Source organism: Apodemus sylvaticus, chromosome 12, assembly GCF_947179515.1.
Source record: "Apodemus sylvaticus chromosome 12, mApoSyl1.1, whole genome shotgun sequence".
In the NCBI taxonomy this organism is placed as follows: domain Eukaryota; kingdom Metazoa; phylum Chordata; class Mammalia; order Rodentia; family Muridae; genus Apodemus; species Apodemus sylvaticus.
In genome coordinates this window covers 96,222,732-96,250,416 of record NC_067483.1, presented here as the reverse complement: position 1 = coordinate 96,250,416, position 27,685 = coordinate 96,222,732, and the positions used below count along the sequence as shown (strand labels likewise).

Genomic DNA, 27,685 nt, shown 5'->3' with positions numbered 1-27,685 from the left:
GCCTTGATTATCAGATGAAGTTTTAAGGCCTCGAAAATAAAAAAGAAAACCTAAAGCAACTTCTCATTTTACCTATCTCTTTTACCCTCTATTTTAGCTAGATGGATGTATTTGCACATGGTCAGAAGGCTTCTGAATTGATGTGGCTTTTCCTGAAAGCATTATGCCAATGAAAATCAATAAATTGTTTAAAAATTCCTGAATCTGTAATTTAGAAAAAATTAAAAGCTGTTAAGTCATTAGAAAATATGGGGAGATACTCAAGAATCCAAACCCTAGCAAAGGGTGTTGTTAATATGTTTTGGTGTGTTTATAATATGTGCATGTGTGTGACATAGGTGTATGCACATGTGTGCATATGTGTGCACATGGGATGATACGATGAGACATTCCCATGGACTCATGTTAGATATAAAATCCAAGAAATGGGGCTGCAGAGATGGCTCAGACATTAAGAGCACTGACTGCTCTTCCATAGGTTCTGAGATCAACTCTCAGCAATCACATGGTGGCTCACAACCCAATCCCTCTTCAGTGTGTCTGAAGACAGCAACAGTATATGAGCATACATAAAAATAAATCTTTTTAAAAGATCCAAGAAATTCTCACAGTAAATTTCAAATATCTATCTGTCTATCTATCTATCTATCTATCTATCTATCTATCTATCTATCTATCTACCTATCTACCTATCTGTTTGTCTGTCTGTCTATATGTATGTATCTACCTATTTATGTATGTATGTATGTATATATCTATGTATGTAAGTATTCTCTATCTACCTATGTATCTGTGTACTTGTCTGTCTGTATCTACCTCTCTCTATATGTCTGTGTGTATGTATATATGTATGTATCTACCTATTTATGTGTCTGTCTGTATATATGTATGTATTTACCTATTTATGTGTCTGTCTGTCTGTATATATGTATCTATCACCTATCTATCAACTGATCTATTCTTTTATTAGCACAATACCATACTTTTATCCATCTTACAAACCTCACAGATACATTCCTTCTGGGATCTTCTTGGCTGGCCCTTAATCATCTGTTTCAGTCTTTAAATGTCACTGGACTAGAGGCCTTTCCTGACCCTCAATGGATATTAAGTTCATTATTATATAATACATCAGTGATGCATGTTTTGGCTTAACTAGCGTCAAGTTTGTAGTCTTATACTTTTGAATGGTTGCTTGGCTAATTTCCATCATTTCTGTGACATTCGAAGGTCCTCTCTACAGGAACTACACTTCCTTACTTTCCCACTGCCTCTTAAGCCCTGTCATCATCTTTTTTACTTCGTGGGACAAGCTAGATGCCATTGTGTTGTATGGACACATGAATATATATTTGAACTTGATTCTGTGTTTTCAAACTTCTCCTTTTTTCAGTAAGATGTTCTTTCAATAGCTCTCTAAGATTATATGACTGGAAAAATATGTGATTTTTCTCTTTCTTTGTTTCTTTGTTTCTTTGTTTCTTTCTTTGTTTCTTTCTTTGTTTCTTTGTTTCTTTCTTTGTTTCTTTGTTTGTTTCTTTGTTTGTTTCTTTCTTTCTTTCTTTCTTTCTTTCTTTCTTTCTTTCTTTCTTTCTTTCTTTCTTTCTTTTAGTAAATATTCACAAATTAAACCTCCAAACTTCTGAAAACTATTCAAAGTTGCATTTTTAAAAATCACTCCATAAGACTCTTGTCACTAATAATTTAGCAAACTAACTCCTTAAGAAGACACAGTTGGGACATGATGTTTTTAAGTGCTCTGTTCTCAGGATCAGGACTAAACTCACATGGCTCTGCAGCTAAGAGAACAGGACTCCGGGTTCTCATGAGCCTGTAGATGGTGAAGGAGCCATTCACCACTTACCCATGTCCGCTCCTGAAGCCTAGCGAAAGGAATCTGAGGATCAGCGAAGGGATTCCCTGCCCCAGGAGGGACGTGCCAGAGAACCTGGATGAAGGCGCTAGGTAGAGTTTCTCTCCCTCCCTGTGGGAATAATTCTCCAACTTCATCCTGAAATCATTCCATAGGCAACCTTTATGTATGCCAGTTATTTACTGAAGAGTGCCTCTTTATAAAATTTAGATTATTAAATGTCATAGGAATACTTGCTTTCCTCATATTTCTATGAGCAGACATCCTTGTGGCTCTTTGGTTCAACAGGTGCTGAGCCCGTGCCATGGGGAAATAAGTGGACCCAGTCCAAAGAGCTGGATGGTGGCCCAGCACAGCTTCAAACACACCAGCTCTTTGGCTGACGACAGACATGAAGGCTCCCACCCCCCCAACAAGGTTTGAGGGTTGCTCAATGGTTTAAGTTTTCCTCCTTTTTAACAGAAAGAGGGATTTTAGTTTTTTCAACTATGCCAAAGGTGTAGGCGTTTTTTTTGGGTATGCTGATTCATTTGAGTATCTCTGGAAGGAGTTAGAATGAGCACACTCCTCTCTGACAATGCCAGGCAGAGTTCCAAGTGAGAATTTAACCCTGGCCTATTCACGCTCTGGGGTATCTGTAGCCGAGTTCTGTGACTCTGGGTGTGATCCACGGTGCCTATTTACATAAAACATCACTAAGTTGTTGTCGCAATAGACACCGTGGCTCAGGCATGCTCATTCATTATGTCAGGAAAACAGCCAATTAGATATCAGACACAAATCCAATAGGCTTCTGTATGAGAGCTGAGGGGAGACGGATTCTAAAGGAAGTTTGATAAATTAATGCTTAACTCCATTCTTGTGGAAGGCTCTGTTCCAATAATACATTTCAATAGCCTTATTGGCCATGACGTGATGCAGAATCAGAAATGTCAATCTATGCTCTAAATATACATTCCCTAGCCGAAAGTTTAAAATGACAGAGATCTTATTTTTGCAAACAACACAGTTTTAAGCCGGACGAATGTGCCTTTAAGAATCCTTCATTTCTACATTTACATTCATTTCCAGATAGGCATCAAAAAGGTGGAACAGCTGTAACCTTTTCTTTTCTTCCTCTTTTGTCTTTGCATGAGATCTTGTTTCCCAAATTAATAGTAGCTATGTGACTACGTTTAAAATGTCTTCGATGATGGTATAAAAACATTTAAAATGGCAAAGGAGAAAGGTTCTGGCCATTGTCCTGTTGTCTACAAGCTAATGGACCCCCTAACACATCCTCATTTCCTTTCTTCTCTATCTCTGTAAGGAACTTTACAGTCAAAACTGTTTCCCATAAATGGATACATGGGAGTTGTACCTGTCACTTGTCAGCCCTTGATGGGAAGTCACATGAGGGACCATCATAGCTACCCCATTCTTTTCCTGGGGTCATACCCCAGACTTTTATTGTAAAACCTGGGATAGGGATATATATGTTGGACCTTATATTCTCAAAATATAGTCCCTGTAGTCAGGCCACACAGCCCTAAGAGACAGACTGACAAGGAGCCAGTTCAATATTTGTAGTAATAGTAGCAGCAGCTGCTAGGCTGGTTTCTTTTCCTCAGCTCCCTGTTCTTTCCAATCTGGAGAATTCACTCCACAGCACCTCAGCTGAGCTAAGTTGGACTGCCTTTCCCTCCAACTCATTATGGGGAAATGAATTCAAATTGCTTGAAAAGAAGTGGCCTCTTTCATCTTCCCGCTGACTGACACACAACTACAAAGTTCTCCAACGGGGATTCCGAGTTACAAGCTGTCCTGCCTTCCCAGGAACAATTCCCCCACTGCAGTTCCTCCCTGGGGGCAGCGTGTCAGATATACTGCATGGCTTGCCAGCAGGACTTGGAAAATACACAGCTCCCTCCACAGTGAAAAACAGGCCCCAGGGAGAATAAAACAAAGCAGCCCCTTTCTGAACTGCCCCAGCCTTCCTTCAGTCTCCTTGTAACTCGAAGAAGGAATTTCCAGGGATCATTATTTTCTTTTACCTTCCTGAGAAACAAGTGCTCCTGTATCTCCTTTCACTTTGTAATTTTTTAAAAAACAGAGTTTATTGGTGTGGGGAGAGAGGGAGAGAGGGAGAGTGGGCCCAGGAAGGAGGTGATCATGTACAAAATCCTTGTATTTCTCTAGGTAACCTTGATCCACACTCTGCATTTTCTGAGTTCTTTCCATATTTGTCGAGATCTGCAGCTTTTGACTGGTCACAGCCCATTCCTGGAGACCAGCAACTCCTAGGCAGAGTAGGTCACAGCAAGAGCATTTGAAGGGGTGTGGACCACACAGGCATTCCTGTCTCCTGGAGCTGACTGGAGCCCAGGAGAGAACAGCTCCTTCATGTGCCCCTCCTTTGTCTTCTGCTGGAGGCAAATTCCATTAATATGAAAGGCAGCTCCACCTTGCAGGGGCTCTGTAGCCTGAGAAAACCTTATTCCTGATTTGACATCAAATTACCCCAAATAGCCAGACCCTCCCACAATTCAGTATTCCCCATGGTGTCCTGATTCCAGGACACAAAGCAAGCTCACCTTCCTTTAAACATTCTTATCTACATGCATTTTGCAACTTCACACTTTGTTTTTCATTTACAACCATTGGAGAAAGACTTGCAGGCAAATCATAAAAGTCAATGAATGTTTAACCCTGTAAGAGGCCCTGTGGAAAAAGAAATCTACCCCTGGCTCTCCTTGTGGTCCTCTGGGCACCTATCCTAGGGCTGTGTCACCTATCCCAGTGTCCATTCCAAATTATTCTTCATTAGAAAAATGTGTTCTCAACAAGATTCTATGTAATTCACTGCAAAGACAAGAGGTGTCTGTTGTAGAAAAAAAAAAACTTAGTTCATTATAAAAAAAAAGGGGGGGGGAAATGGGATTCTAAGCCATTCCTAAATATAATCAGACAGAGATAATACCATTTAAATTACTATTTTCTGTTTGTTTTTGTATGGTGGCTTTCATTTCTCCTTAGCAAGGGAAACACACAGTTAATGCTAATTTCATACTCACTCTTTCCTTCTCTTTCCTTGATATTTCCTGGTCTCAGACTGCTTTTCACCTTTGTTCTTTGGAGAGACCCCCTCCTGTAAGAGATGTCCCTGAGGGGGAAATACCACACAAAACTCATGTGTTCTACCCGTCTCTAGTCTGGAGTGGAACTTCCAGAAACCAAAGTTGAGGTTATAGCAATACCAGGTATTAATTCGCATTTACACTAAAGACATTTCCCTTGGAGATGTTGCAAGACTTTCTATTTTCTCAATAACCCACAGCCTCTTTCTCAAATTCATGTCTTTATTCTGCGCTACAACACCAAATAGGGGATTTGAAGAACGGAGAATCCTGAGCTGCTGTGCACAAAGGACTCAGCAATTAGAACATCTCAGACACAAAACAATCTGCCAGGTTATCAAGCGCTGAAGATCACTTCCCAGGCCATTCAAAGGAAGGGTAATGAAGAGCTAAACAATTCACAGAAGACCCCACAATCACAGCTCAGCTCAGGAAGAGCAGGATGTGCGGCTAAGACAAACCATTGTCTACTAAAAATAGGCTCGCTCTGAGGACGCACTGAAAGCAGGGTGGTGGCAGAGGGCTGGTATCGGAGAAAAAATGTCCTGAAGGAATTCAGAGCCTTTCTGTTTTCTCTTCATGAAGTTCCTCTCTATTTACTATCTTGAGAACTGGATATTTTTATAATATTTGAGTTGAAAATGTTTGGAAACTGCAATGCTGATAGCATCCACCAAAACTCTTGGCACAGATTATTTTCATGTATGTGGCTAAATAGTCACTTATAATTTGGAAGCCAGTTTCAAGTGAGCCAAGGTTCTGTTACTTGTAATTTACTGCTGTTTTCATTGAATTCACACATTCTCTTTATTTAAAAATAGCATAAATTAAATATGTATGAAGCTATTATAAACCTGTTACCTAGAATTAAAATTGTTAATGAATACATATGAAGTAAACGCTACAACAGCAGCAAATCACAAACACTAGGGTTTTTTCTACTGATCACGGTGAGTTCCTGACTCAACTAAGCAAGGTAAGGGACTCCTGAGACTTTGAATTGAGAGCACTACCTGCAGACCAGTGAAAGGCACCTGCTTCATCCCAGGAAAGTGGGACTGATGAGGTAAAGCAGGTGCCATTCCAAGAACTAAGTACTAAATCTTCTTGTAAATGGCTGGATATGAGATCTTCCATTCCCTGGCACGGAAGAAGTGCTTTACTTAAATTTGTGACTCTTACTGGCTTGTGCTACTCTGTCCTTCTCTGTTTGTGTTTTCAGAGTTGAGGCCATTAAAAGACAGGGACAGTCAGCTTTCTCCTACATCTTCCCCTGACTAATTCTATTCTGTTTGTCTTTCCAGAACCTGGGTTCTTGCTTCTAATGCTTGAGAATAGCATGGCTAGTGTACCTCTCTTACCTCACTGATTGGCAGGTATCCTCTGGGTCCAAATTTTGGTGCTTTGTGATAGACCTAGTTAAAAACTAGTGGAAAGTCTAACTAATCAGGTGTTTTGCACATATTGATACCCTTGTACTTGAGGGACAATGAATGTCAAGGGAAACAGCAATGCTTGCAACAATGCTTGTAACAATGTTTGCAACAGTGCTTGCAACAATGCTTGTAACAATGCTTGTAACAATGTTTGCAACAATGTTTGCAACAATGTTTGTAACAATGCTTGTAACAATGCTTGCAAAAATGCTTACCAAATGTTTACAACAAAACCTGCATTTCTATGTACTCAGTGGATGAATGTTCATTACCAGACAGATATAAATTCACGCTGGGACAGCACAGGGTTCAGATCAGAATGATCTGAGAGTGAAGGCTGCAAGTAATTTCCTTAAAAGTAACTTTTAAAAGTTACTAAGTGACATTAACATCTAAATGTATGTGCTATGATTTATAGATAACTAAAACTATACTTAGCAACAAAATATGGGAAAATAAAGGCTGAAAGTGTACGTGTCTATGGAAGGAAATGAGAGAAAGAAGCCAATAGGAAGGGCCAGTCTATTATTGATTAAAAAACCTCTGTAGGCATCACAGCGCCACCTTCCTAAAAACAGCACCAGGCAGTCTCCCTGGAATTGGAACTTCATTGTCTAAAGGATTATAAGGAAGAAAACACTATAAAACAAATAACACGCCAGAAATAAGCACACAATTTGACATCATTTGTGTGAGAATTCGTATGTGTGGGAAGAATAACTGTGTAGACAGAGACATGGATGACTAAGTAGACAGACAGACAGACAGACAGACAGACAGACAGATGGTAGAAGAGACTAGGCATTTTTGTTTCCTCTGAGGTTCAAGAACAGATTGGAATTTTTGTCTGCTTTTCATTTTTCTCTTAAATTTTGACTCATGGGAAAATAACATCTGACAAATGGTTAATTTGTAGAAAAGGGGAATCTTCTGGTATATGCTACCTAAGTTGTTATAAACTGTGGCCCTGACTTTATAAAGTTCTTGGTTCACTGCTGGAGTTGTCACTTGGAACAGGGATCCTGGCTGGGTGTCTGCATGCAGAGCTGGCTGTTCTGGCTTGAGAAACAATGGCCCGGGTACAGGTACCTGTTTCTCTGTCTTGGGAATCTTGACTGCTGACTCTTCTTCGGTAGCCATCAGAACCATTCATCACATGAAGGAAATGACCAATTAGCCAGCCTACAATTCGGCAAGTCTTGTATAACTCTAGGAAGCAGATGATCTCTTTTATAACTTTGACAATTCCTCTTTTAAGGAGTCACACCGACCTCCCTATCCTCAGTGTTAATGCCACTTGGCTGCTGATAGTCACCAGGACAAGATGCCCAAATCCTTGTTCTTGACTTCCAGTGAACCAACAAAAGGAGGTTCCTGGGACTGACTCCAGGAAGCTCCTCCACTTCCCACCTTGCCCCTCTGATGCCAATCCAGAAGCACACCACAGGACTCTCTAAGTCAAGCCTTGTAATTGCTTCTAATTTGTCTGTTTTGCTTTTGGCAATTAACAAGCTGAAATGTTATCACAGAAGAGTTCATCTTATTTATAAGACTAGGTTTTCCCACCACTAAAATATGCAGGCGCTCTGTCCTTCACTACCGGCAAGAGATAAATGGCTGGTTTTCGTTGCTGAAGAATATATAATGGTTAAAAAGTCACTTTTTTCCTCCAGCTCTACATAAATCACGGAACTAGTCAATATTTAATAATGCTTGCCTTGGTCTGGAGTCCCTTGATCACCCCTGTCATGTGTAATAGCTCCCTCTCCGATATCTTTGACATAAAAGCCCAGCTTTACTGAAATGCTAACATGTAGAGGGTCATTACGGATCGACATTTACCTTAATCTGTGACTGCCAACCATGAACCGATAAATTCCAGCAGATTCCACTGGGAGAAATCAGTAAACTTCTCAGTGGAAAGACGTGAAGGAAAATTCTGCCGAGGACAGAATACATTTTCTACAAGGGCTGCTTAGCAAATGGATTCTGACTTTTGAAAGTTCTCTCGCTGCCCAGCTTTGCAACATTTAATACCGTTTTGATGGTTTGAGGGACGGGATGACAACCAAAGATGACAGGACTTAGAAGGCAAGCAGAAATGTTCTCCGCAAAAACAATGCAAGATTAAACAGGAGGGGAACATGGTCCTTGCATTATTCACCTAGCAGCCTCCGTTAGAAAGAGCTGGGCTGTCATGGGTCCAGCCTAAATGTTGCTTCTTTTTTCAAATCGATCATCGCTCCTTCACCTCATAATCTTACGAGTGCTTCACAGCAGAATACATCAAAGCCCTGATTGCATAAAAAAGGGACACGCCAATCTTTGAGGGGATCAGCCAAGCCTCTGCCTCTGAGTGCATCTGCTTATTTGCTTGCAGACACACTATGGAATGTGAGGAATACCCTCTTCAAAGCCTTGAAAGGTTCATCTGTCTTTCTCCTTTGCTTCTATACATTTTGGGGATGCAATTAAGTCTTATAAGTAAACCTAACAACAGACACCAACAAATGGTGCTCTCTTTTCTTTTCACTGGAGTGTGTCTATTTGCTACTAGTTTGAAAACAAATATTTAAAACATCTCCTTTAAAATTACTATGACTTCTTTGGAGAAGATGATAAAGGAAAACTGAAATTACAAATTAAATTTTCTAGTAAGACACATACTGTAGTGCTTCTCTGGTAGGCTGTGCTTACATGAGTTGTGCTAACAGAACCCGACAAACTTAATTGGAGAATTTGATGATATTTTCAAGAAACACCAATGGTCCAACCCCTCATTCAATTTAATACTCACCACACCTAGATAGTTAGTGGAAAACTATGAAAATGGCAACCAGAAATATGTTACCCGGGGTGAAGTACAAAATCAAGCTTGAAGTCTTATCACAAATAGTATTTTAGGCTTGAATTGTGTTTCAGGCAAGGAAGGAATACACAGAAACTCTTACTTGCTAGAGATTAAACTCAACACCCCAGAGGTGACTGAAACCATACAGCATGCCAACCCCCAGCTGTATGACGAACTGCCCATGCCTACGATGATGTTTAATTTCTGTGTTTGAAAGTCAGAGGCTGATAAGCAGTAACAAATAAACTGAGTACTTATTTCAATATGATAGAATAGAAACCATATACAGTTTTTCCTTTTTTTCTTGAATTTTCTATTGAACAGTTCAGTTAGTTGACCACAGGCAGTTTAAATATAAGAAACAAAAGCACCTTTGTTCCTTGAACCCAACCTGGGTACAGATGGTAAGAACCATCTATACAGTATGCTGATACACATCTTGCCGGATCCTGCCCTGGTTGTAGACCTCACTGCAGCTCTGGGTATCGTGCGTGCCCTGAGCATACCTCTCTAACTCTCCATAGGTTGGATTTTTTAGAAAAAAAATTGGAAATGAAAATTAGACTAAAAGCAAATGTTTGAATACAGATAAATGGTCTTCTGATGTTTTTAAGGTCTAAGAATTGCACATTTTACCTTGATCTGCATAGAAACTTCCGGTGAAATGTACTGAGTAGGTTAAGAGTCCATTAGGGCGAGCAGGAGCGTCCCACCTCACGTGGGCTTCCCGAGATCCCTTGGGTTTGACGAGCACATTGACCATGCCTTCCGGAGGAGCTTCTAGAGTCCGATTTTCTACCTGTGAGCATAAAATGTATTTACTTTGTTTGCAAATAAAATATGTGCATGCTGCGGGTTTGAGCATGTTTCTTCAAAGTATCTTTTTTCAGTGACGCAAACTATTTGTGGCAGTAGCATCATTTCTGCATGCCTCGGTTTATCAGGGCCTAGACACACCTTGTGCATTTCTTCCTCCTTTATATATATATATATATATATATATATATATATATATATATATATATATTGTGTGTGTAAAGGGTTCTCTTTTTTTTCTTTTTTTATTCAATATATTTTTTATTTACATTTCAAATGATTTCCCCTTTTCTAGACCCCCACTCCCCGAAAGTCCCATCAGCCCCCTTCCCTCCCCCTGTTTTCCCACCCAACCCTTCCCACTTCCCTGTTCTAGTTTTGCCCTATACTGCTTCACTGAGTCTTTCCAGAACAAGGGGCCACTCCTCCGTTCTTCTTGTATCTCATTTGATGTGTGGATTATGTTTTGGGTATTCCAGTTTCCTAGGTTAATATCCACTTATTAGTGAGTGCATACCATGATTCACCTTTTGGGTCTGGGTTACCTCACTTATTTCTGAAAAGGCTTAGAATTTCAGTTCCTGATTAAGACACTGGATTGTGATTTTTGAAGGATTTCGATTGGTTCATAGTCCACTTGTGCTGGTGGCTGTGCATAGCCACAGGCTGTTTTCAAAGTTACTTAAAGATGATTTTTAAGTCATTGTAAAAGAAAGAGAGATACAAATGATGTGTTTTCCTAAATTTTCAATTTCTTGATGGGAGGGATAGACTCTACTGAAAAAGCCACCAGAAGCCCTCTTCTGCCCTCCCCTCCCCTCCCCCTCCCCTTCCCTTCCCATCCCTTCTCATCTTCTCCCCTTTCCCCTCCCTGTCTCTTGTCTGAGCTGTGCAATGGCAACTCCAGGTGAAGTTCCCTGAAGAAGCTGCATCTAGGTAAAGAGCACAGATGACTGATTACGGCCCTTATGTTTGTGAAGTGTTGGGACATTGCATATCCAAAGCCAGAGTCATCTTGCGGTATCTTCTTCTTCTTCTTCTTTTTTTTTTTTTTAAATTTTACCCTGAGCAGTCTTTTACCACCCATGTCTGAATCTGACTCACACCTCTTGACCATCAAGTGAAATCTTGGAACTGTACTCACTGAGCAGACTACTGCCCTCACCAACCCGAAATCCAGGTACATCAGCAGACAACATCTGCGATCTACAGCAAAGTCTCTGGCTTTTCTGTAGTCTGCCTCCCTGATGCTCCCACCAACGTACTCTGAGAGCATGGATCTATTTATTTGATTGTTTACTTACTTATTTTTTGGTTATGTAAGTACGGAATATTTATGTAATCGTTTATTTGTGTAACTTGTCATTCAGAGCGACCGGAATCCACATTTCTGGGTCATGTTCATTCACATTTAGCTCAGGATTCACTGTCTCTGATTCCCCATGGGATGAGGCTGCATTTTGCACGGACACATCATGATGACATCAAGAAATAAATGTACCATAGTGGATCTCGCCGAGAGACAATCACATAAGAGGTTGATGGGATGTTGGTCCACTTATGCAGAAACAAAATACTTCAAAAGGACTCTGAGACTAAAAACTGGAGACTTAAACTAAGTCTTAAACTGGACAAGGATCAGCAAAGGCTCAATAACTAAGTGTCTAATAGCTAATAGCTCAATGACAACCAAGTGTCTGAAGGATAATGCAATTATTGGCCAGAAAGTAGAAACGGGCCCACAACCTTTCTTATTAATTTTGAATTGCTGAACTTGGTAAACTGGGCATCAGTGGTCCATAGTTGGACTGTCAACTTTTATTGAATATGCAGGTAATTTTCACCTTATTCTTTGCGTGTGCATGTATGTGCAGGTGAATCATGTGTGTGTACATGTACTTGTGGGGACCATAAGGCAACTACAGGCACTGTTCTGTAAGAGCTATCTATTTTAAGACAGCACCTCTTACCAGCCTAGAACTCATCCATAGGGTAGGCTTGCTTGTGGGAACACACTGGTCATCTGTGTAGAGTTGGGTCATCCATGCCCACCACCACATCTGTGTTCTGGAGAGTCAGACAGAAGTTCTCATGCTTCTAAAGAAAGCACTTTACCAGCTAACTATGTTCCTAGCCCTGGCCATAGTTATACAGTACAAACAGGCTCATTCACCCCTCACAAGATCAAACACAAGCTCTTGTGACAGACAAACATTTGGTGCTATGAAGGTTTTATTTGTTAAGGTGAATACATTTCTCCAATTATGAAAATAAGTGTGAAAAAGAGCGAGTGCTCATTGTTAATAAGTGTGAGGTCACAGGAGTTTTGTCTTTATTGGAGAAGGACTCTGGGTTCGTTGGGGCTGAGCTGTCTGCTCATACCTTGCTTCAGTCACAAACAGCTATGCACAGAAAGTGATGAAATGCTAGATTGGAGAGATTCTCTTCATCCCTTTAATGTTTCATAATAGTGCAGCTTCTTTGACTATGTCTACAGTCCCAATCATTGGACAAAAAGGGGCTTAAAAGAGTCAAACAAAATGATGCTTGAAAAAATCAAATAATTAATGATAATTTCAGATAATTATATTATTCACTTCAAATGCATGGCTAATTCAAGATAAACATTTTATTAGGTTTCCTTCAGTGTTTGGATAAACATTCTGACTTTTACTCTATACAAAAATTGACAACTATACCATTTTTCTCTGACCAGGAAGGGTTTTTTGATGGTTTATTTCTTCATTTATTCTTAAATGTTTATGTTGCCTTACAATGGAAAAGGCCCTGGGAAGGGTAGAATTTGGTTCAGTTTTGACCTAATAGTTTCCTTTGAAATAGATAATAATGTTAAGAATGATTTTGGGTAAAAGCACAGAAACATTTCAACATAATTTCCATTCTTAATAAAAGTCTTATCACATTCCTGAAATGCTTAGGTAAGTAATATTGACTTAATTTTTGATCATCTTTTAAAGATAAACACTCTTGGGAAATCTAAGGATTCATAGAACATGTATGCTTCTGAATGAGCCTGAAACAGTAGGTCTGGAGTAGCTTCCCCTGTGCCCTCCAACATCTTCAGACAAATCTTGAAAGATTTTATTGGTTTTATGTATATGTTGGTCTGCATTTCTGTGTGTGTGTATGCACACATGGATACAGGAACCTACAGAGGCTAACTGAGATTGTTGGCTTCCCTGGACCTTGGGGTTCGGGACATTGTGAGCAGCCTGGCTTGCCCTTCAGTCAGTGGTTCTCAACCTTCCTAATGCTGTGACCCTTTGATACAGTCCTCACGTTGTGGTGACCTCCAACCATAAAATTATTTTTGCTTCTACTCCATAACTGTAATTCTCCTACTGTTATATATTGTAATGTAAATATCCAGGTTTTCTGATGGTCTTTGGAGACCCCTGTGAAAGGGTTGTTTCGCTGTCAAAGGGGTTGTGATCCACAGGCTTAGAGAAACTGCTCTTTAAGTTCTCAGCCATCTCTTCAGCCTCTGAAGTATTCTTTTTATATTAGAAATTATCCAGAAGTCAAATGTGTTCTTTAAATTGACAATAATGGAATAGGACTCAGGAGTTAAATGGGAACAGAGCGTAGTTCCGTCTTAATCACCCCAAATAACTCCCTTTGGTCAGGCTGTGACAGCAACACACGCAGAGCCATCAGCTTCTTACTGTGTCAAAATGGTAAGAACATGAAACTGATGCACAAATGACTTAGTTTTAAATCCCCTATTTTACCAAATCCACACCTTTTCCCCCTCTTATGAATCATTTGCCCATGTGAAGGGGATATGATGCTACACTTGACACTGTAAAGCGCATTCACCTAAGGCACACTGAACAGTGTCTTCCTGCATGTGTGGGTAACAAAGCTATTAAATTTACAAAGGATTTTAAAAACAGCATATTTCTGTTTCCAAAATGTAGAAATCCTTAATAATGATAGGCTGCAGGCAGGAGAGAAAAGGGCCAAGTGGAGGAGATGGTTTTGTGCTCCAAGTCAGCATGCAGACTGGACTGGACGGGGACCTGGCAGAGGTGATTTTACAATCCAATTCCCCTTTCCCTTTCTATCAGGGGCTGTGGTATTTGATTTCTTAAAGCTAATGTTGCCTGCTGTCTGTTCAGGACAGAGATCGATAACTGTGTCCCCTTATTTAAAGTTTCTAGAGTATATAGTAGATGAGGTGGGGCATCCAGAACTATAATTCACAATTTATGTTGGGCAAAAGTACACATTTTTAAGCTCATAGAGTATGCCTTTGCTTCCTCTTCCTCTTCTTCCTCTTCCTCTTCTCCTCTTCTCCCTCTTCTTCTTTCTCCCTCTCTCTCCCTCTCTCTCCCTCTTTCTCCCTCTCTCTCCCTCTCTCTTCCTCTGAATAGAGAAAGTGCTGGCCTCCTTCCATTTCTGCTTTTAAGGGTAAGAATCTGTCAGAGGGCTCTGATGGTAAATGCTTTACGATAACATCTCCGGCTCAGTCTCAGCGATGTGGGACTTTAGCTTCTTAGAATGCAACCAATCTCTGAATGGAAGGTGTGATCCAAAGGAAGGAAGTACAGATTGAATTAAAGAGCTGATCCTTGTGGTAATATTTATATAATGTAGTATTCAATGAAGACAGAGTGTATTAAAATGATAGGGAATTAGGAAACATTGCCAGAAATACCTATAACTGGTATTTCTCTTTTAGAAAAGAGGCTAAACCCATTTAATCAAGGAAACTGCACAACAGTGTAATGTATTATTTTCAGACTGAAAGTGCAATGCTGCATTTTAAAAATGTCACACATTTTTAGCTGATGGAAAATGATACTGGAAAGCAAAGGGTAATTTTTTCATGCTCTAAGTGTCTATGAAAGAGATATACATTATAGACTTCCTAAATGTGGACATCAAAAGCAGATAGTAATAAACATTTACATAGCATTCTTAGAAAGCTACATTAGATTCATGAAATAGAAATACTTTATTTGAAGGGATGAAGTGAGTTGCATCTTTTAATTGGTTAATCTGCCAATTGGACAGACTTCTAAGCCTGTTGTGGGAATCGTAGTTTTCGATGTTCATTTTTTAATCCTGAATGTAGTTATTGGGGCATCATTCAGAAGAAAAACATGTATCTTTCCTTTATCATCAAAACAGGCGTGATTATGTGTATGGCCATTAATGCAGCCAGCTTACTGTTTACTCAAGAATATATACATTCTTCTCCTAGTTATACACACAGCCCTGAAATGTACATTAAACTAAAAGCAACTCTTAAATAAACTTTAATAAAAAGAATAAATTTCCCCTTGTGGCTGACAAATTCCTATTTCTCCCTTGATACCCAGTGTCACCCAGTAGCTCACATATCCCAGAATGTAAATTCACACACTTACAAGTGGGCCCAGAGCACAACCCTTCGCTGTGCATGCTTGAACTTGGAAGGTGTGTAAGCTCCCAGGATCAAATCCATAGACGTGGCAGCTGAGTTCTGAAGAATTGTGAATCAGAGCATCATCGAGATATAACTCATATGCTGTGATCACTCCTGGGAAGACAAGAACCAGATTCTAGTATGGCCTCCAGGTAATAGCACATAACTGGGAAAGCAGCTACCTGTAGTCACCAAACCACCACCCACCCAGGGCCTCTAAATGCTTTGTCTTCTCAAAGGATAAGATATGCTTTACTTTAGACACCACCTGGTAAGGTACGTAACACGCAGAAAGTGAGGGAACTGAACACTCTGGAGGAAAAATCTTGTTGGAGGCCACTCATCATGTGCCATTAAGTCCCAGGCCAAAAAGGCGGAAGTAGACAGGCTTATGCTTCTATGTATGTGTATTCTAAAAACATCCTTAGTGGATGCTTAGATGCTTCTGATGTAAAGAGACCTTCTTGGCTTCTGTAGTACATACTACTTGAATCTAGTTGTCAGTGTTCTTAGTGGACACAGGCTCGCTCACGTGTTAACCTTTTCCTCACAGTCTGCCTAAAGGCAAGGCTGTATCATTATCCCTCCTTTACAAGTGAAGAAACTAGGGAACGGAGCTGAGGTGAGTTATGCGAGGTCCCCCGGCAGGAAAGCACCTGAGTTAGGATTTGTATCTATATCTGCATCTACATTCACATTCTCTCCAACATTAACCAGCCACACACGCTTTGGCTCGTCATGATTCAGCCACAATTGGGTTAGAAAAGGCACACAGATTTTCACAAAAGTATTAAAACTAGGAGAAATTGAAGTGGCCACCAAATATAAAGACTCTATTTACTCATTCAAAATGTTCTTATGAAAAGGAACATAAGAATCTGCATGATTAGGGCTGCCAAGATGGCTCAGTAGTTAAGAGCAATGACTGTTCTTCCAGAGGTCCTGGGTCCAATTCCCACCAGACACTTGGTAGATTATAACCATCTGTAAAGGTATCCAATACCCTTTTCTGGTGTGTCTGAAGACAGCTACAGTATACACATATACATATAATAAATAAATCTTTAAAAAAGTCAGCATAATTAAGTTCCCTAGAAATATCGACTCCCCAAACATACTTAACATTGTACCATGGGAAGTCTGATCATGTTAACTGTTATCAGACTGTTATCAGAGTCTGATATTCATTTCTAAGTTCCTTTCCTAAATATGGCCTCTCAGAATCACTTTAAGTGTGCTACTTTCATACAGGAGCAGTCAGGTGCTCCCTGCCCACCATAGCTCACAGTACAGCCCCATGGCTGCTGCTAACGCCTGTGGCTCACAACACAGCCCCATGGGTATTTCCCACCCCTGTGGCTCACAGAACAGCCCCATCACAGCATTTAACCATTCATTCCACTATGGTATTACTGTGCCATGTCAATGGCCCAGTTTCCCCAGGGATTGCTGGCTCCCTTAGGAAACCATGACTCTTCCTCATCTGCTTCTTTCCATAGCTAAGCACCATGTCTCAAGTGTAGTAGGCACATAGGGAACACTGATGGGGTAAATACATTCACATGTACCATAGCAAAGTAACCAGCATGTCATGCAGAGTAATTATTAACATCTTTTGAAAGAAGAGCTAGATCCATACCTGAAAAGACAGCTAGGAAATTGTTCTTAAAGAAGAGCTCAAAGAACAGACTCTAAAGTTCAAGTCTACAAAGTCAAGGGCAGCGAGGAAGTCACTCAAGGCTGGTTTCCAGGATCCTGAATTTGAGGGTGATGGTCACTTTGGTAAATATCTGTAGTGTGACCGAACCTTCATCCAATGGGAATAATACTCATGGAGCTCCAATACCAGGGCTTTGTTACTCTAAGATCTACCGATCCTGTCCATGAGGGAATTACTCACCACTACACCTCTTTACAGCATGTTGTCTCCTAATCATTTTATAAGGATCCTCACTGACCTTTGGCCTGACAAATTGATGACACAGCCTCTTTATTTTTCTTTTGTGTGTGTGTGTGTGTGTGTGTGTGTATTGCAAAATGTCTTGTGTCAAATCCTCCATATCAAAACAAATCAACAACTCTGAAAATGAACAACTCCTTCTGTCAAACAGCTTCTGGTTTTAACATCTAGCATATTTTCTCTTTCATTAAAATTATCTTTTGATCAATACATCCTCATAGAATCTAAGATTTTTAAATAAGTTAATATTTTAACCCAGTTCTTGCTATGGCCCATTTTTTTCCTTCTTGTGGATAACTTTTGACAGTTGTTCTAGAGTCTCTTTAGTTTCTGTGTTGAGGAGGAAGTCCTTCTTTTCCCACCATGCACCAGTGTGCTGCATAAATCAGTATGGTAGTCTGCCTCTATTGGATCCATTCTCCCTTGCGCCTAGAGTGACTTTCTGTGGAACACTGATGACCATGATGATGCTTAAGGAAGGCACACGTGGATTCCTCTGTCAAGTGACTGAGGGACAGCGAATGACCCATAAATACATGGGAAGTCACAGGAAGACCAGCAGGACAGAATCACTGTGATACGAGCAAAACCAAGAATTACAGTGCATTTGCAACCTTGGGAAGCAACCATGTAATCCCTCAACCACTCAGGTAATCCCATGAGTGTTATATACACTCTTAAAGAGAAGCTAAGACCCTGCCTGGGTACAACAGAAGTAGAAAATAGTCACACCAACACACCCCTTTTCTTAAACAACTGCAGATAGAGGGTTTCTCTTGCATTAGGAAGCTGTGCAGTTACTCACTTACCTGACATGCTGGGACGTAAGACATTTTATCAAAACGTAAACTGTGGATATAAGTAATTGAAATTCCTTAGGCATGAACTTTAAAATCTTGAGCATTTTTGAAGAAGGCTTTAGGAGTAAATTCAAAGCATCTGAATCATTTTGGGAAGAATTAAGCTATGGTTATGGTCAATGAGATATCTGCTCTTTAATTTAGTGATGATACCAGGGGGTCCACTGCAGGGGCCTCCCAAGCTTTTGCCCTAAACATAACTTTTCAGTACCAATTTTTCAGCTTGTCTTTTGAGTTCTCCACCTGCTTCAGTGACAGCTCATCTACAGTTGGTGGGCTTTTTTTTTCTTTGTCTACCTGATTCTAGCAAGTCAATCCCCAGAAATCTATGCCAAGCGACCAGGTAGCTATGACATATGTTGAGAGCAGGGTCTCCACAAAGATGGGATTGAGGCAAATGAGCTGGGGTAAAAATTGAGCATTTTGACAGTTAATTCAACTATGCAGAAATCTTAGTATCCAGGTGTGACATGGAGTGGGTGAGTTTCAGTCTAACTTCAGTGTAAAATTGATCCTACGCATTCATGCACACACATTCATGCACACACACACACACACACAAGTTAGCCTGTGTTCTAGAAACAAACAACACCTGACAGCCCGAGCAGTAGAGGCTACAAGATATTTGTAGCATGGTGCACACTGGGTAAGTTAGATTTCTCTACAAGTCATTTAAATCCCTCCTGATATCCTCCCTATTTTCTCTACCAACTGGATTCATTTCAAATTTCTCTTTGCCCATGGTCACTTGGGCTATTTTAACATCATCTTAGAATACCTTAGGATGATGCCACTTAGGTGTCTTCATGTGTCATGAGCTATTCCATGTGTTACAGCCAGGGAGGGAGAGGTCACAACAGCTACCTGGCCATTCCTTGCAATCAGTGATCCATCATGCCTGCCCCAAGTAACAGAAATAAGCCACTGTCCTTTTCAGGTCAGGGACGTGGGCTATGTAAGCCAGTCTTGGGGAGGGTCAGATTCATGATATTTGTATGTCTGCATGTTCTGCTTTGTGGTCCAAATATTACCAACAAAGGCTTCAAAGTTAGTGTCAAGCAGGATGTTGCTGTGGTTTTAGAGACTGTTTCATTTAAACCTGTCTCCTGCTCACAGAGACGGAGGCAAGCAAGACCCAGGCTGTGCCATGCTCGGTCATGCTCTGAATTACCATTTTTAAATGCAAGTTCTTGGTAAGTTAATAGACAATAAGAAATATAGTTTGGAAAGAAAATTCTTTTGGGGGGATGGCCTAATTTTTTAAATATTTTTATTATCATGTATTAATTATACATGTTTTCATTATGACTTTTTCATATACCTTTATAATAAATTTTAATCTTGTTCCTCCCTTTTTGTGCACCTTCCAATTCACCCAATTCTTTTACTTTTATATCTGCTTTCTTAATGACCAACTAGGCTTCATGTAGGTTGCTTGCAGAAGCACAGGAAGGGTTTCTTACCACAACATTCTAGTCTATATCGTGTTATATAGGCAAACTTTGTAACTATTTTTAGTAGCAGGCTTTTTAATAGAAATAAAATTAATAAAGTAAGAGCAATTGTAAACCTAAATTTAAAGACATAGTTATATGAAGCAATAAATTAAAAAAACATATTAACACAGTGATTTAAATTTCATTGAGCTTTCAAACTCAGGTTTCCAAACTGAGCATGAAGGACTCCTATGATACAGTAGACATTTCAAACTCTAGCTAAAGATATGTTTTCCTTCTTTAACTAGAATGTTGGCTCTTTTGCATGAATGATTTTGGAGAAATCTGAAGGCTAGTTCTTAAAACAGCATGTAGTTAAAAAAAAAACAAAAAACAAAACCAACCAATCAACGAACCAACCAATGAACAAACAAACCAAACCCAACATAGAAACCTAGAGAGCTTCGTTCCACTGGGTACTTCCAAACCCTTGGTCACAGTAATGGCAGCATTGGCAAAACTTGGTGAGCAACAGAACAAAGAGACATGCATCTTGGAAAGAGACTCTAAAGAGAAGAATTTTAAGGGGGGATAAAATAGGTTGGATATGAGAGTAACCAAAATGCATTCTACACATGTATGATTGCCAAAGAACAAATTTAATTAAGTAAAAACTACTTAAAGCAACACATAGAACCGGTTGTCTATCCAAGACATTAGGCTACATGAGGTGTGTGTGGACTATGTCCTTTAATAGTGACAACCCTTAGATATCAGAACTGCTACCAGTATTGCTAGGAAAACAACAGAGGGGCATATAACTAGTGAGCAGTATAGATCAGGCAAGCTTACCCAGCTGTTGGCACTGCTTCTGGTTAATCTCCAAGTGTACTAATTTCCTACATCTGAACATGCTATTATACTAAAAGTGATCAAAACGACTCACTGGGAATATAAACATTTATTGAAGGTCCATTGCCTATAAGGTAGTATTTTTGTTATTTGAAGGACAGAAAGAATAAGAAATAGAACCCATTCTTATATAAGAGAATTAAATGCAGGTATGATTGAATAATCGAGACTAATGTAAAATTGCTAAGTGTAGCAAAAAACTTAGACAACCAACAAATGGCCCAGTTGAGTAGTTGGGGCAGTGGCCGTAGGTGAGAATTTTAGCATGGCTGGCTCTCCTTACAGTAGAGGCCCCAATAGGACTGCATCGGATTCATTTGTATATTCCATCAAAAACAGTCTATATAATTCTGTGACTTGTAAAGATGATCCCAGAATCTGTTTGGTAAGGTCCTACTGCAAAGGAGCAAGAGAGCAGGGTGGCATCTTATGTCTAGTGATACTGTCTTCTCACTCCCAGTGTCAAAGGGTAGCCTAAATAACCATTCAAAGGGAGGTTGGAGTCCTAAATGTCCAGGAGATCACTTATACTTTTCTGAGCTCGAAATGACTTGGGCAAGATGAAGGGTCATGAAAAATAATCCAAAATTACATATAAGATCAAGTGGAGGTGAGGGAAAGGGAGGCACAAAAAATATATCGACAAAAAATGTTAAAGCTATTTTTCCCTGGATATGTATTAACCAGGTTTTAGTTGGAACTAAAACCAGAATATGGTAACAACACATTTTAGGAGGACTTGTGACTTTTCCTTGGAGAAAGATAGCTTTAACTACTTTTAGGTTATATAATCATAACTCAAGTTAAGAAGAGAAGTCTGCCAACTTCTGAGAGAGCTGTGTTCTTAATCCCAGCTCTCCCTTCTTCTTTGGTAGTGTCCATGTCAAAAAGTTCTTGTATGTGTATCTAGAGGCTGCCCTCAATCAAGCTCAGAAAGAACCAAAAAATGGGATACTGAATTAATCTTTATGTTTAAAACTCTGCAGGATTTTGTATTGTTTTGTGCAGTGCTCAAGCTGGTCAGTAGCCGGGGATGGAATGTATCCCATGTGGCAGGCATCTATCTGCACGCAGGGAACTGAGATGTCCTGATAGCTGCCTTCACAGCCTTGATAATACAACCAGGAAGACAGGTGAGGTCTGGGGAGTGTGTATAGAGTCTGCTGGAGGAACTCCCTGTGGAGGAGAAGGAAAATTCAGTGGTGATGGATGAGGCGGTAGGAACTGAGCCTCTCTGGGTTGGGTGGAGAAATGGCACTCTTCTAAGAAAATGATCTTACACCCATTTCCTGATGAAACTGTTCCATCAAGAGGGAACACACCATGGACCATTAATTGACTCTAATAGAGGTTCCACAATAAGAGGCAAAAAGCTTTCTCTGGGACATCAGCATGTTTTTTAAGATGCAAATGTCACAGAACAATGCAAAGATCTGCCTCTAGAACCATCCCAATGTGGCTCCTTCATTGCTTTTAAGATGAGGATGTACCAAAACAAAGTTTAATAGAGTAGAATTTGCAAACCTTTATTTTTTGGTTACTGTTCCTAGAATGAAAGAAAGCTGCTGAAATGTATTTCTGCAACTGCCTTTGTAGCGTCCCTACATATATTGTAAAGGTCAATGAAATGAGGTTTAAGAATCAAACTTTCAACTGCAGGCAACTCAGTCAGTGGACTGCTGAGGTCATTTCAGCTAAGAGATCATTTACAGAGATGAGAGTGGAGGGAGGCCGAAGGAATGAGAAAAGTAGTTGTGAGCCATCCCTTCCCAGTAATGGCCAAGACTCCCAGCAGACCATCCTAACCATGGGCAACAGACATACTTCCATCTATAAGGGGCAAAGGATTATATCAGGTTTCAGAACTCAAAGGATGATCTGGTCTTATAAGAAAGGTTATTGGACAGAGCTTGGCATTTTGTGGAGGAATACAGCCCTGGGAGTTCAGAGCCCAGAAGGAAGGTGCCAAGACAGTGACCTAAGACCCTGGTTCGCTTACTCCCTTCTTGTTACTGTCATATTGGTAAGATGATGGCATAGTGGAGGGCAAATGTGTGGTTATACCAGTGAGGCTCACTCCACTTCTCAGAGAGAATACCACATCTGAGATAAATATAGTAGCACAGTGAGTATCTTGGAGCTAAAAGGTATCTTGGCTACATGTTGGTCCCCACATATTCGGATCCAATAGGATATGCAGCTTCCTGGTCACAGATTCTGTTTATCTATCTCCCCCACTGCCATGAAGACATGGAGGAGAGCAGAGAAGGGTATGGGCACTAAAAACCAAAAGAATAGGAACATACCACTGTCACTTTCATCAGATTCTCTGTGCCTTTCCTTGTGTAAGATAGCTACACAAAACTGTATTATTGCTTATGTATCTGTGTGTGTGTGTATAATCATATACACAGAAAGAGAGAGAAAAAAGAGAAAGAGAAAAAAAGAGAAAAAGAGAGAGAAAGAGAGAGAAAGAGAGAAGGGGGGGACAAATTCAGTTGTTTAATCAGTGTTCTTCAATGAAAACTTGCAAAATGAATACTGAATTTTCATTGGCTGGCTAGCGTAAGGCACTTTGGAGTTTGTCATCTGTCTCCACGATGATAGAATTTTTAAGGTGTTTAATTTAGCAGGCAAGCTGAATCCTAATTGCCAGTAAAGCATGCCCACTGGGGTATAGATCTTCCTGCCTCTTCATCATGCCATGTCAAGTCGGATTTCCTAAGGTGCTCAATGGGTTGTCATATGTAAGCAAGGAAATTCAATACAACACAATGTAAATTTAATACAAGGTATCTCTGTTTACACTGAAGAATTATGTTTACTGTAGAAATTAAACAACAATGTGTCCATGTGCTATAAAAATAACACATGCAGAGAATATCGATGCTCCAAACCTATTTATTTATTTGTTTTGTTTTGCTTGTTTTTTTTTTTTTTTTGTCAGTGAGGCTTGGCAGTGAGCATATCAACTGTATGCTGCCCCCAAGGTTTAGATACTCATTGAGTGTGGCAGATACCTCCCTATGTGAATACTTGATCCTTCAATTAAAAAGGGAGAGAGAGAGAGGGAGAAGCTCCCACGCTGTGGAAGATGCCTTATTACTGTTAGGCTTGCCTAAAAATGGCATGGACAGAATCTAAAAAAGGCTGTGCTTGGGAAATTCTACCTGACAAATTGATGGGAGGTGTTTCATAAAAGTTAACCAAGGTCTGCTCCAAACTGTCAAACAGTTTCCCTAAGCGGCTCACTGAATCTTGGCATCCATTGTACCTGTTAAAGCTGTGCACGAATAGAAGGAAAAATAGAATTGTATTTGGCTATGGAAAATAGTTATTTCTGAATGGAATGTTAAGAAAATACACAGTTATTTCTTTAATCCCAGGGAAAAAACACAACAGACATGTAAGCATTTGAATTTTGCCCCCAGGAGGTGAAGAGTTAGTGAGTAAGACTTCCGCTGTTATTTTCATAGGGCCTTATGCTGGGGAGAAGTCTGCAAAAGGCAGACTTGGGGAAAAAATTACGAGTTTCTGCCACTCACGAATAAAATCATTCATGATTTTATTTTCATATTACATTCCTTCTTAATTAGCTGTCTCAACTTTGAGCAGTTAAATTGTTTAATTCTTATTAATCCAATTTTCTACATCTGAACATGGGGATATTGTAAATTTCATGGGCTAACATTTGGAATTAAAATACTATCATACTTAGCTTTAACTGTCAACTTGACATAGTCTGGAGTCACTGGAGAAGAGAGCCTTAACTGACAAATTGCCCTGATTGGAGTGGCACAGTGCATCTCTTTTAAGTGCTTGTTTTGTGATGCATAAGGAAGCAGCCCATCATGAGCAATACCATTCCCTACGCAGGTCGTCTTGGGTAGTACAAGGAGGCTAGATAAGCACAACTCAAGTGAGCTTCCTCCACAGCTCCTGCTTCAAGGTCCTGCTAGTGTTCTCACCTTCTTGGTACTCTGTGCAAGTCTTCAGAAACAAGGACAGCCCCAGATTGTTAAATTCTTACAGGGGTACAACTGTTTTGACATGTTTTGGCTAGTTTTAATGGTCACCATAATCTTGGTAGGTTATGAAAATAAACTCATTTAGGAATTGCGTGGATGGTACTAGCCTGTGGGCATGCCTGTGGGAATTGTCTTAATTGGGTTCATTGATGTGGGAAGATCCATCAAGGATGTGGGTGATGTCATTTAGTGGACCATGCTCTGGACTGAATATAAAAGATAGAGAGCAGCACTCTGCTCTAAACTGTGCCTATAACTAGATGCCTTGAGTTCATTTAGACTTCCCTGCAAGAGAAATTAGAGGATGCAATGGAGTAAAGAGTGACTGTGGGTAAAAGCCAAGGTTTGGGGCTAGTAAAAGTGGGTGGTGTCACTGGTAGAGGTGTGACAAAATAGAAAAAGCAGGATGAGAGAAGGGACAGGGTGAAAAGTCGAGGAGGACATGCTGAATTTCAGAGGAGACAGAAAGCAGTAAGGGTGGCAACTGGGACCTAGGATGGTTCATTTCCATTGTCACCGTGATGGGATCTGAAGTCACCCACAAGAGGAACTTCTGGGCCGTCAGAACTTACATAGATAAGTGTATCCTCTGGGCATGCCTGGGAGAGATGGTCAAGATTGGATTAAGTGACATGGGACAAATCACCCTAATTGTGGGTGGCATTTTTCTACGGGCTGGAGTCTCAAACTGGATCCAAAGAGAAATGGAGCTGAGTGTGGCCGTTCACCTCCAGCTGCCTCAAGCTCCCATTGCCATGACTGTCGGCTTCAGTGAAGAACTAGTCCCTAGAACAGTGAACCAAAATGAAGCCTTCTATCTGCAAGCTGCTTTCCTGAGATTTGTGTCTCAACAAGGACACAAATAACTAAAGCAGTACCCCGAGGAGGACTCTTAGCCTGGTAAGTTTATTAAGGTTTCCCAACATCCTCACTGACAATTATCAAAACCCCTGGGGTGGAGTCTGAGAATCAAAATCTTAAATCAGTATTACCACCAAGGTTCTAGTAGGGAGTTTGAGAAATAGCACTTAGCATCATTTGAAAGCAGCTCTTCGCTACCTGAGATGGGGCCTACAAGGGCAGTTTTCACAAGTTACAATTGCATAAACCAAGTCTGGACCCTAACAAGAGGCATGCTTTCAGGCTTTCTACTGGAAATAAATGAATGACTCATGTATTTGGTCATCTGTGGGAGTGCTGGACAGATAATTGAATGACATTGAGTCCAGGCCAAATGATGTAGGTGCCATGAGGAGGGCATTGAAAGACCATGTGGTCAAGAGTAGTGGAGATGCCTAAAGGCAAGAACGGACAGTGCAGCTAACCTAAGCGCTCTAGAAGAGCAGTCTAAGCTTTACCACTGAGAAATCTCTACAACCCCTCTAACTTGCCCCACTACAAAAGAGTAGAAAATTCTGCTGAAACTAAACACATAAATGTGTTATCCAAATATTCCTTATTTTTTGCTCATTAGATTTATTTAACAAACACTTTGCACATGCACAGAATATAAAGGGAAGACCCTCAAAAATGAGAAAGGGGCAGGCAAGGCAGGAGCTCGGGGCAGGAGAAGTTTGGATGACAATTACCAAACTGGAAAATGGCCATGCTTTATGCAAACCAGGTAGCAGCCATCCAATCAGAACAAATCAGTAACATTTCACTGATTCCTATGGACTAGACAGGTTTCTTTGTGGAGTCAGAGTGTGACAAGGATTTTGGCTGCTTAATATGGTATTCTATAGATGTCGTTTATTTTTATTAAGAATGTTGAAACCATACAAGAGTAGCTTCCCTGGTGGAGAGAATCACTCACCCTGATTACCATAATTCTCTCCATTACCTCAAGTACAGCTATTGCATTGGCTAAAAGTTTAATTAGGAGGAAATAGTATAATTAATTCATGGTAAACATGAGACAATCTGGTAAAACTACAAGACTTTTTTGTTTTGCTTTATTCTTTCTGGTTATGCTTGAAGAAGACACCTTTGTTTTCATCAATGAGTTATTTAACAATAATTTCTACAATATTAATATATTTTGATATTTGTCACAAAGAGGGACACGGTTTGTTCCTTCTGCCAGAGTTAAACAGGAATTCTATGTCTAACAAATCTTAACGATATCTCCAATAACTGGATAAATAGATTAGTGTCTGAGGAAGCCTATAAAATAGCTTTATAATGAGGCTTTGTTTTTGTGGTGTTTAACTGGATAGCTCTTATCTCTCTAAACAGCACAAGGACACATACATCACATACAAACACAGTGCACCTTAAGTTAAGTATAAGTATATGCATGTTTAATGCATGCATTGTTTAAATCTGTGTTGAAATATTTATAAACAGCATTCTAAGGAATGAGTAGCCTCTTTTAAAATAAACTTTTTAACTCAGAAGCATTCGAAACGTGCTGTGTGCACGGACTCCCCGATTCTCTGCTTCTCCAAGGAAGAACTCAGGGCTGCCGAAAAGGAAAGTCACAAAGGCAATGTCACTCTCAAAGCTCCATTCTCAGTTTGTCCCTGTCCTCTCTCCTGGCTCGCACTAAACAATGGCGTGCAGTACACAAGAGTCATCAAGAGGGAGCACTTTTGAGCCACCGAAACGGCGTGTTAGCCTAAAATCTCGTTCTCCCCAACTACGGGGATAGTATCTCAGGTATTTTATGTGCTAAAATGATCATTAAAAATTAAGTACCACATATAAGCTGCCATTTAGAATATTAATTTACTTTTGCTAATCATGTTTTTAACTTCAGGCTAAAAGAGTTCACTCACCATTCGGATACCCAGGTTCTGTCCAGGAGATGTTGAAGGAGTCTGGTGAGTAGGACTCTGCGCTGGGGGCTGGCACACCTTCTGGGACCGTCTCATCCATTAGGGCCTGGCTGGGCTCACTCGTCGTGCAGCCCCCACCAGTACATACCTAAGCCGAACAGAGCAAAACACGTCAGACCCGGC

At 40.2% G+C, this 27,685-nt stretch overlaps 1 protein-coding gene across 1 annotated transcript in view; it reads right to left on the bottom strand.

The window, feature by feature from the left end:
- Positions 1-27,685, bottom strand: part of Ush2a (usherin) — a 723,091-nt gene that overhangs the window by 287,888 nt on the left and 407,518 nt on the right. Inside the window, exons 34-36 of the mRNA XM_052200359.1 lie at positions 27,503-27,650; positions 15,489-15,640; positions 9,913-10,075 (exon numbers count right to left, since the gene is read on the bottom strand). Of these exons, the coding sequence (XP_052056319.1) occupies positions 9,913-10,075; positions 15,489-15,640; positions 27,503-27,650 (463 nt within the window). The remainder of the gene's footprint in view (positions 1-9,912; positions 10,076-15,488; positions 15,641-27,502; positions 27,651-27,685) is intronic.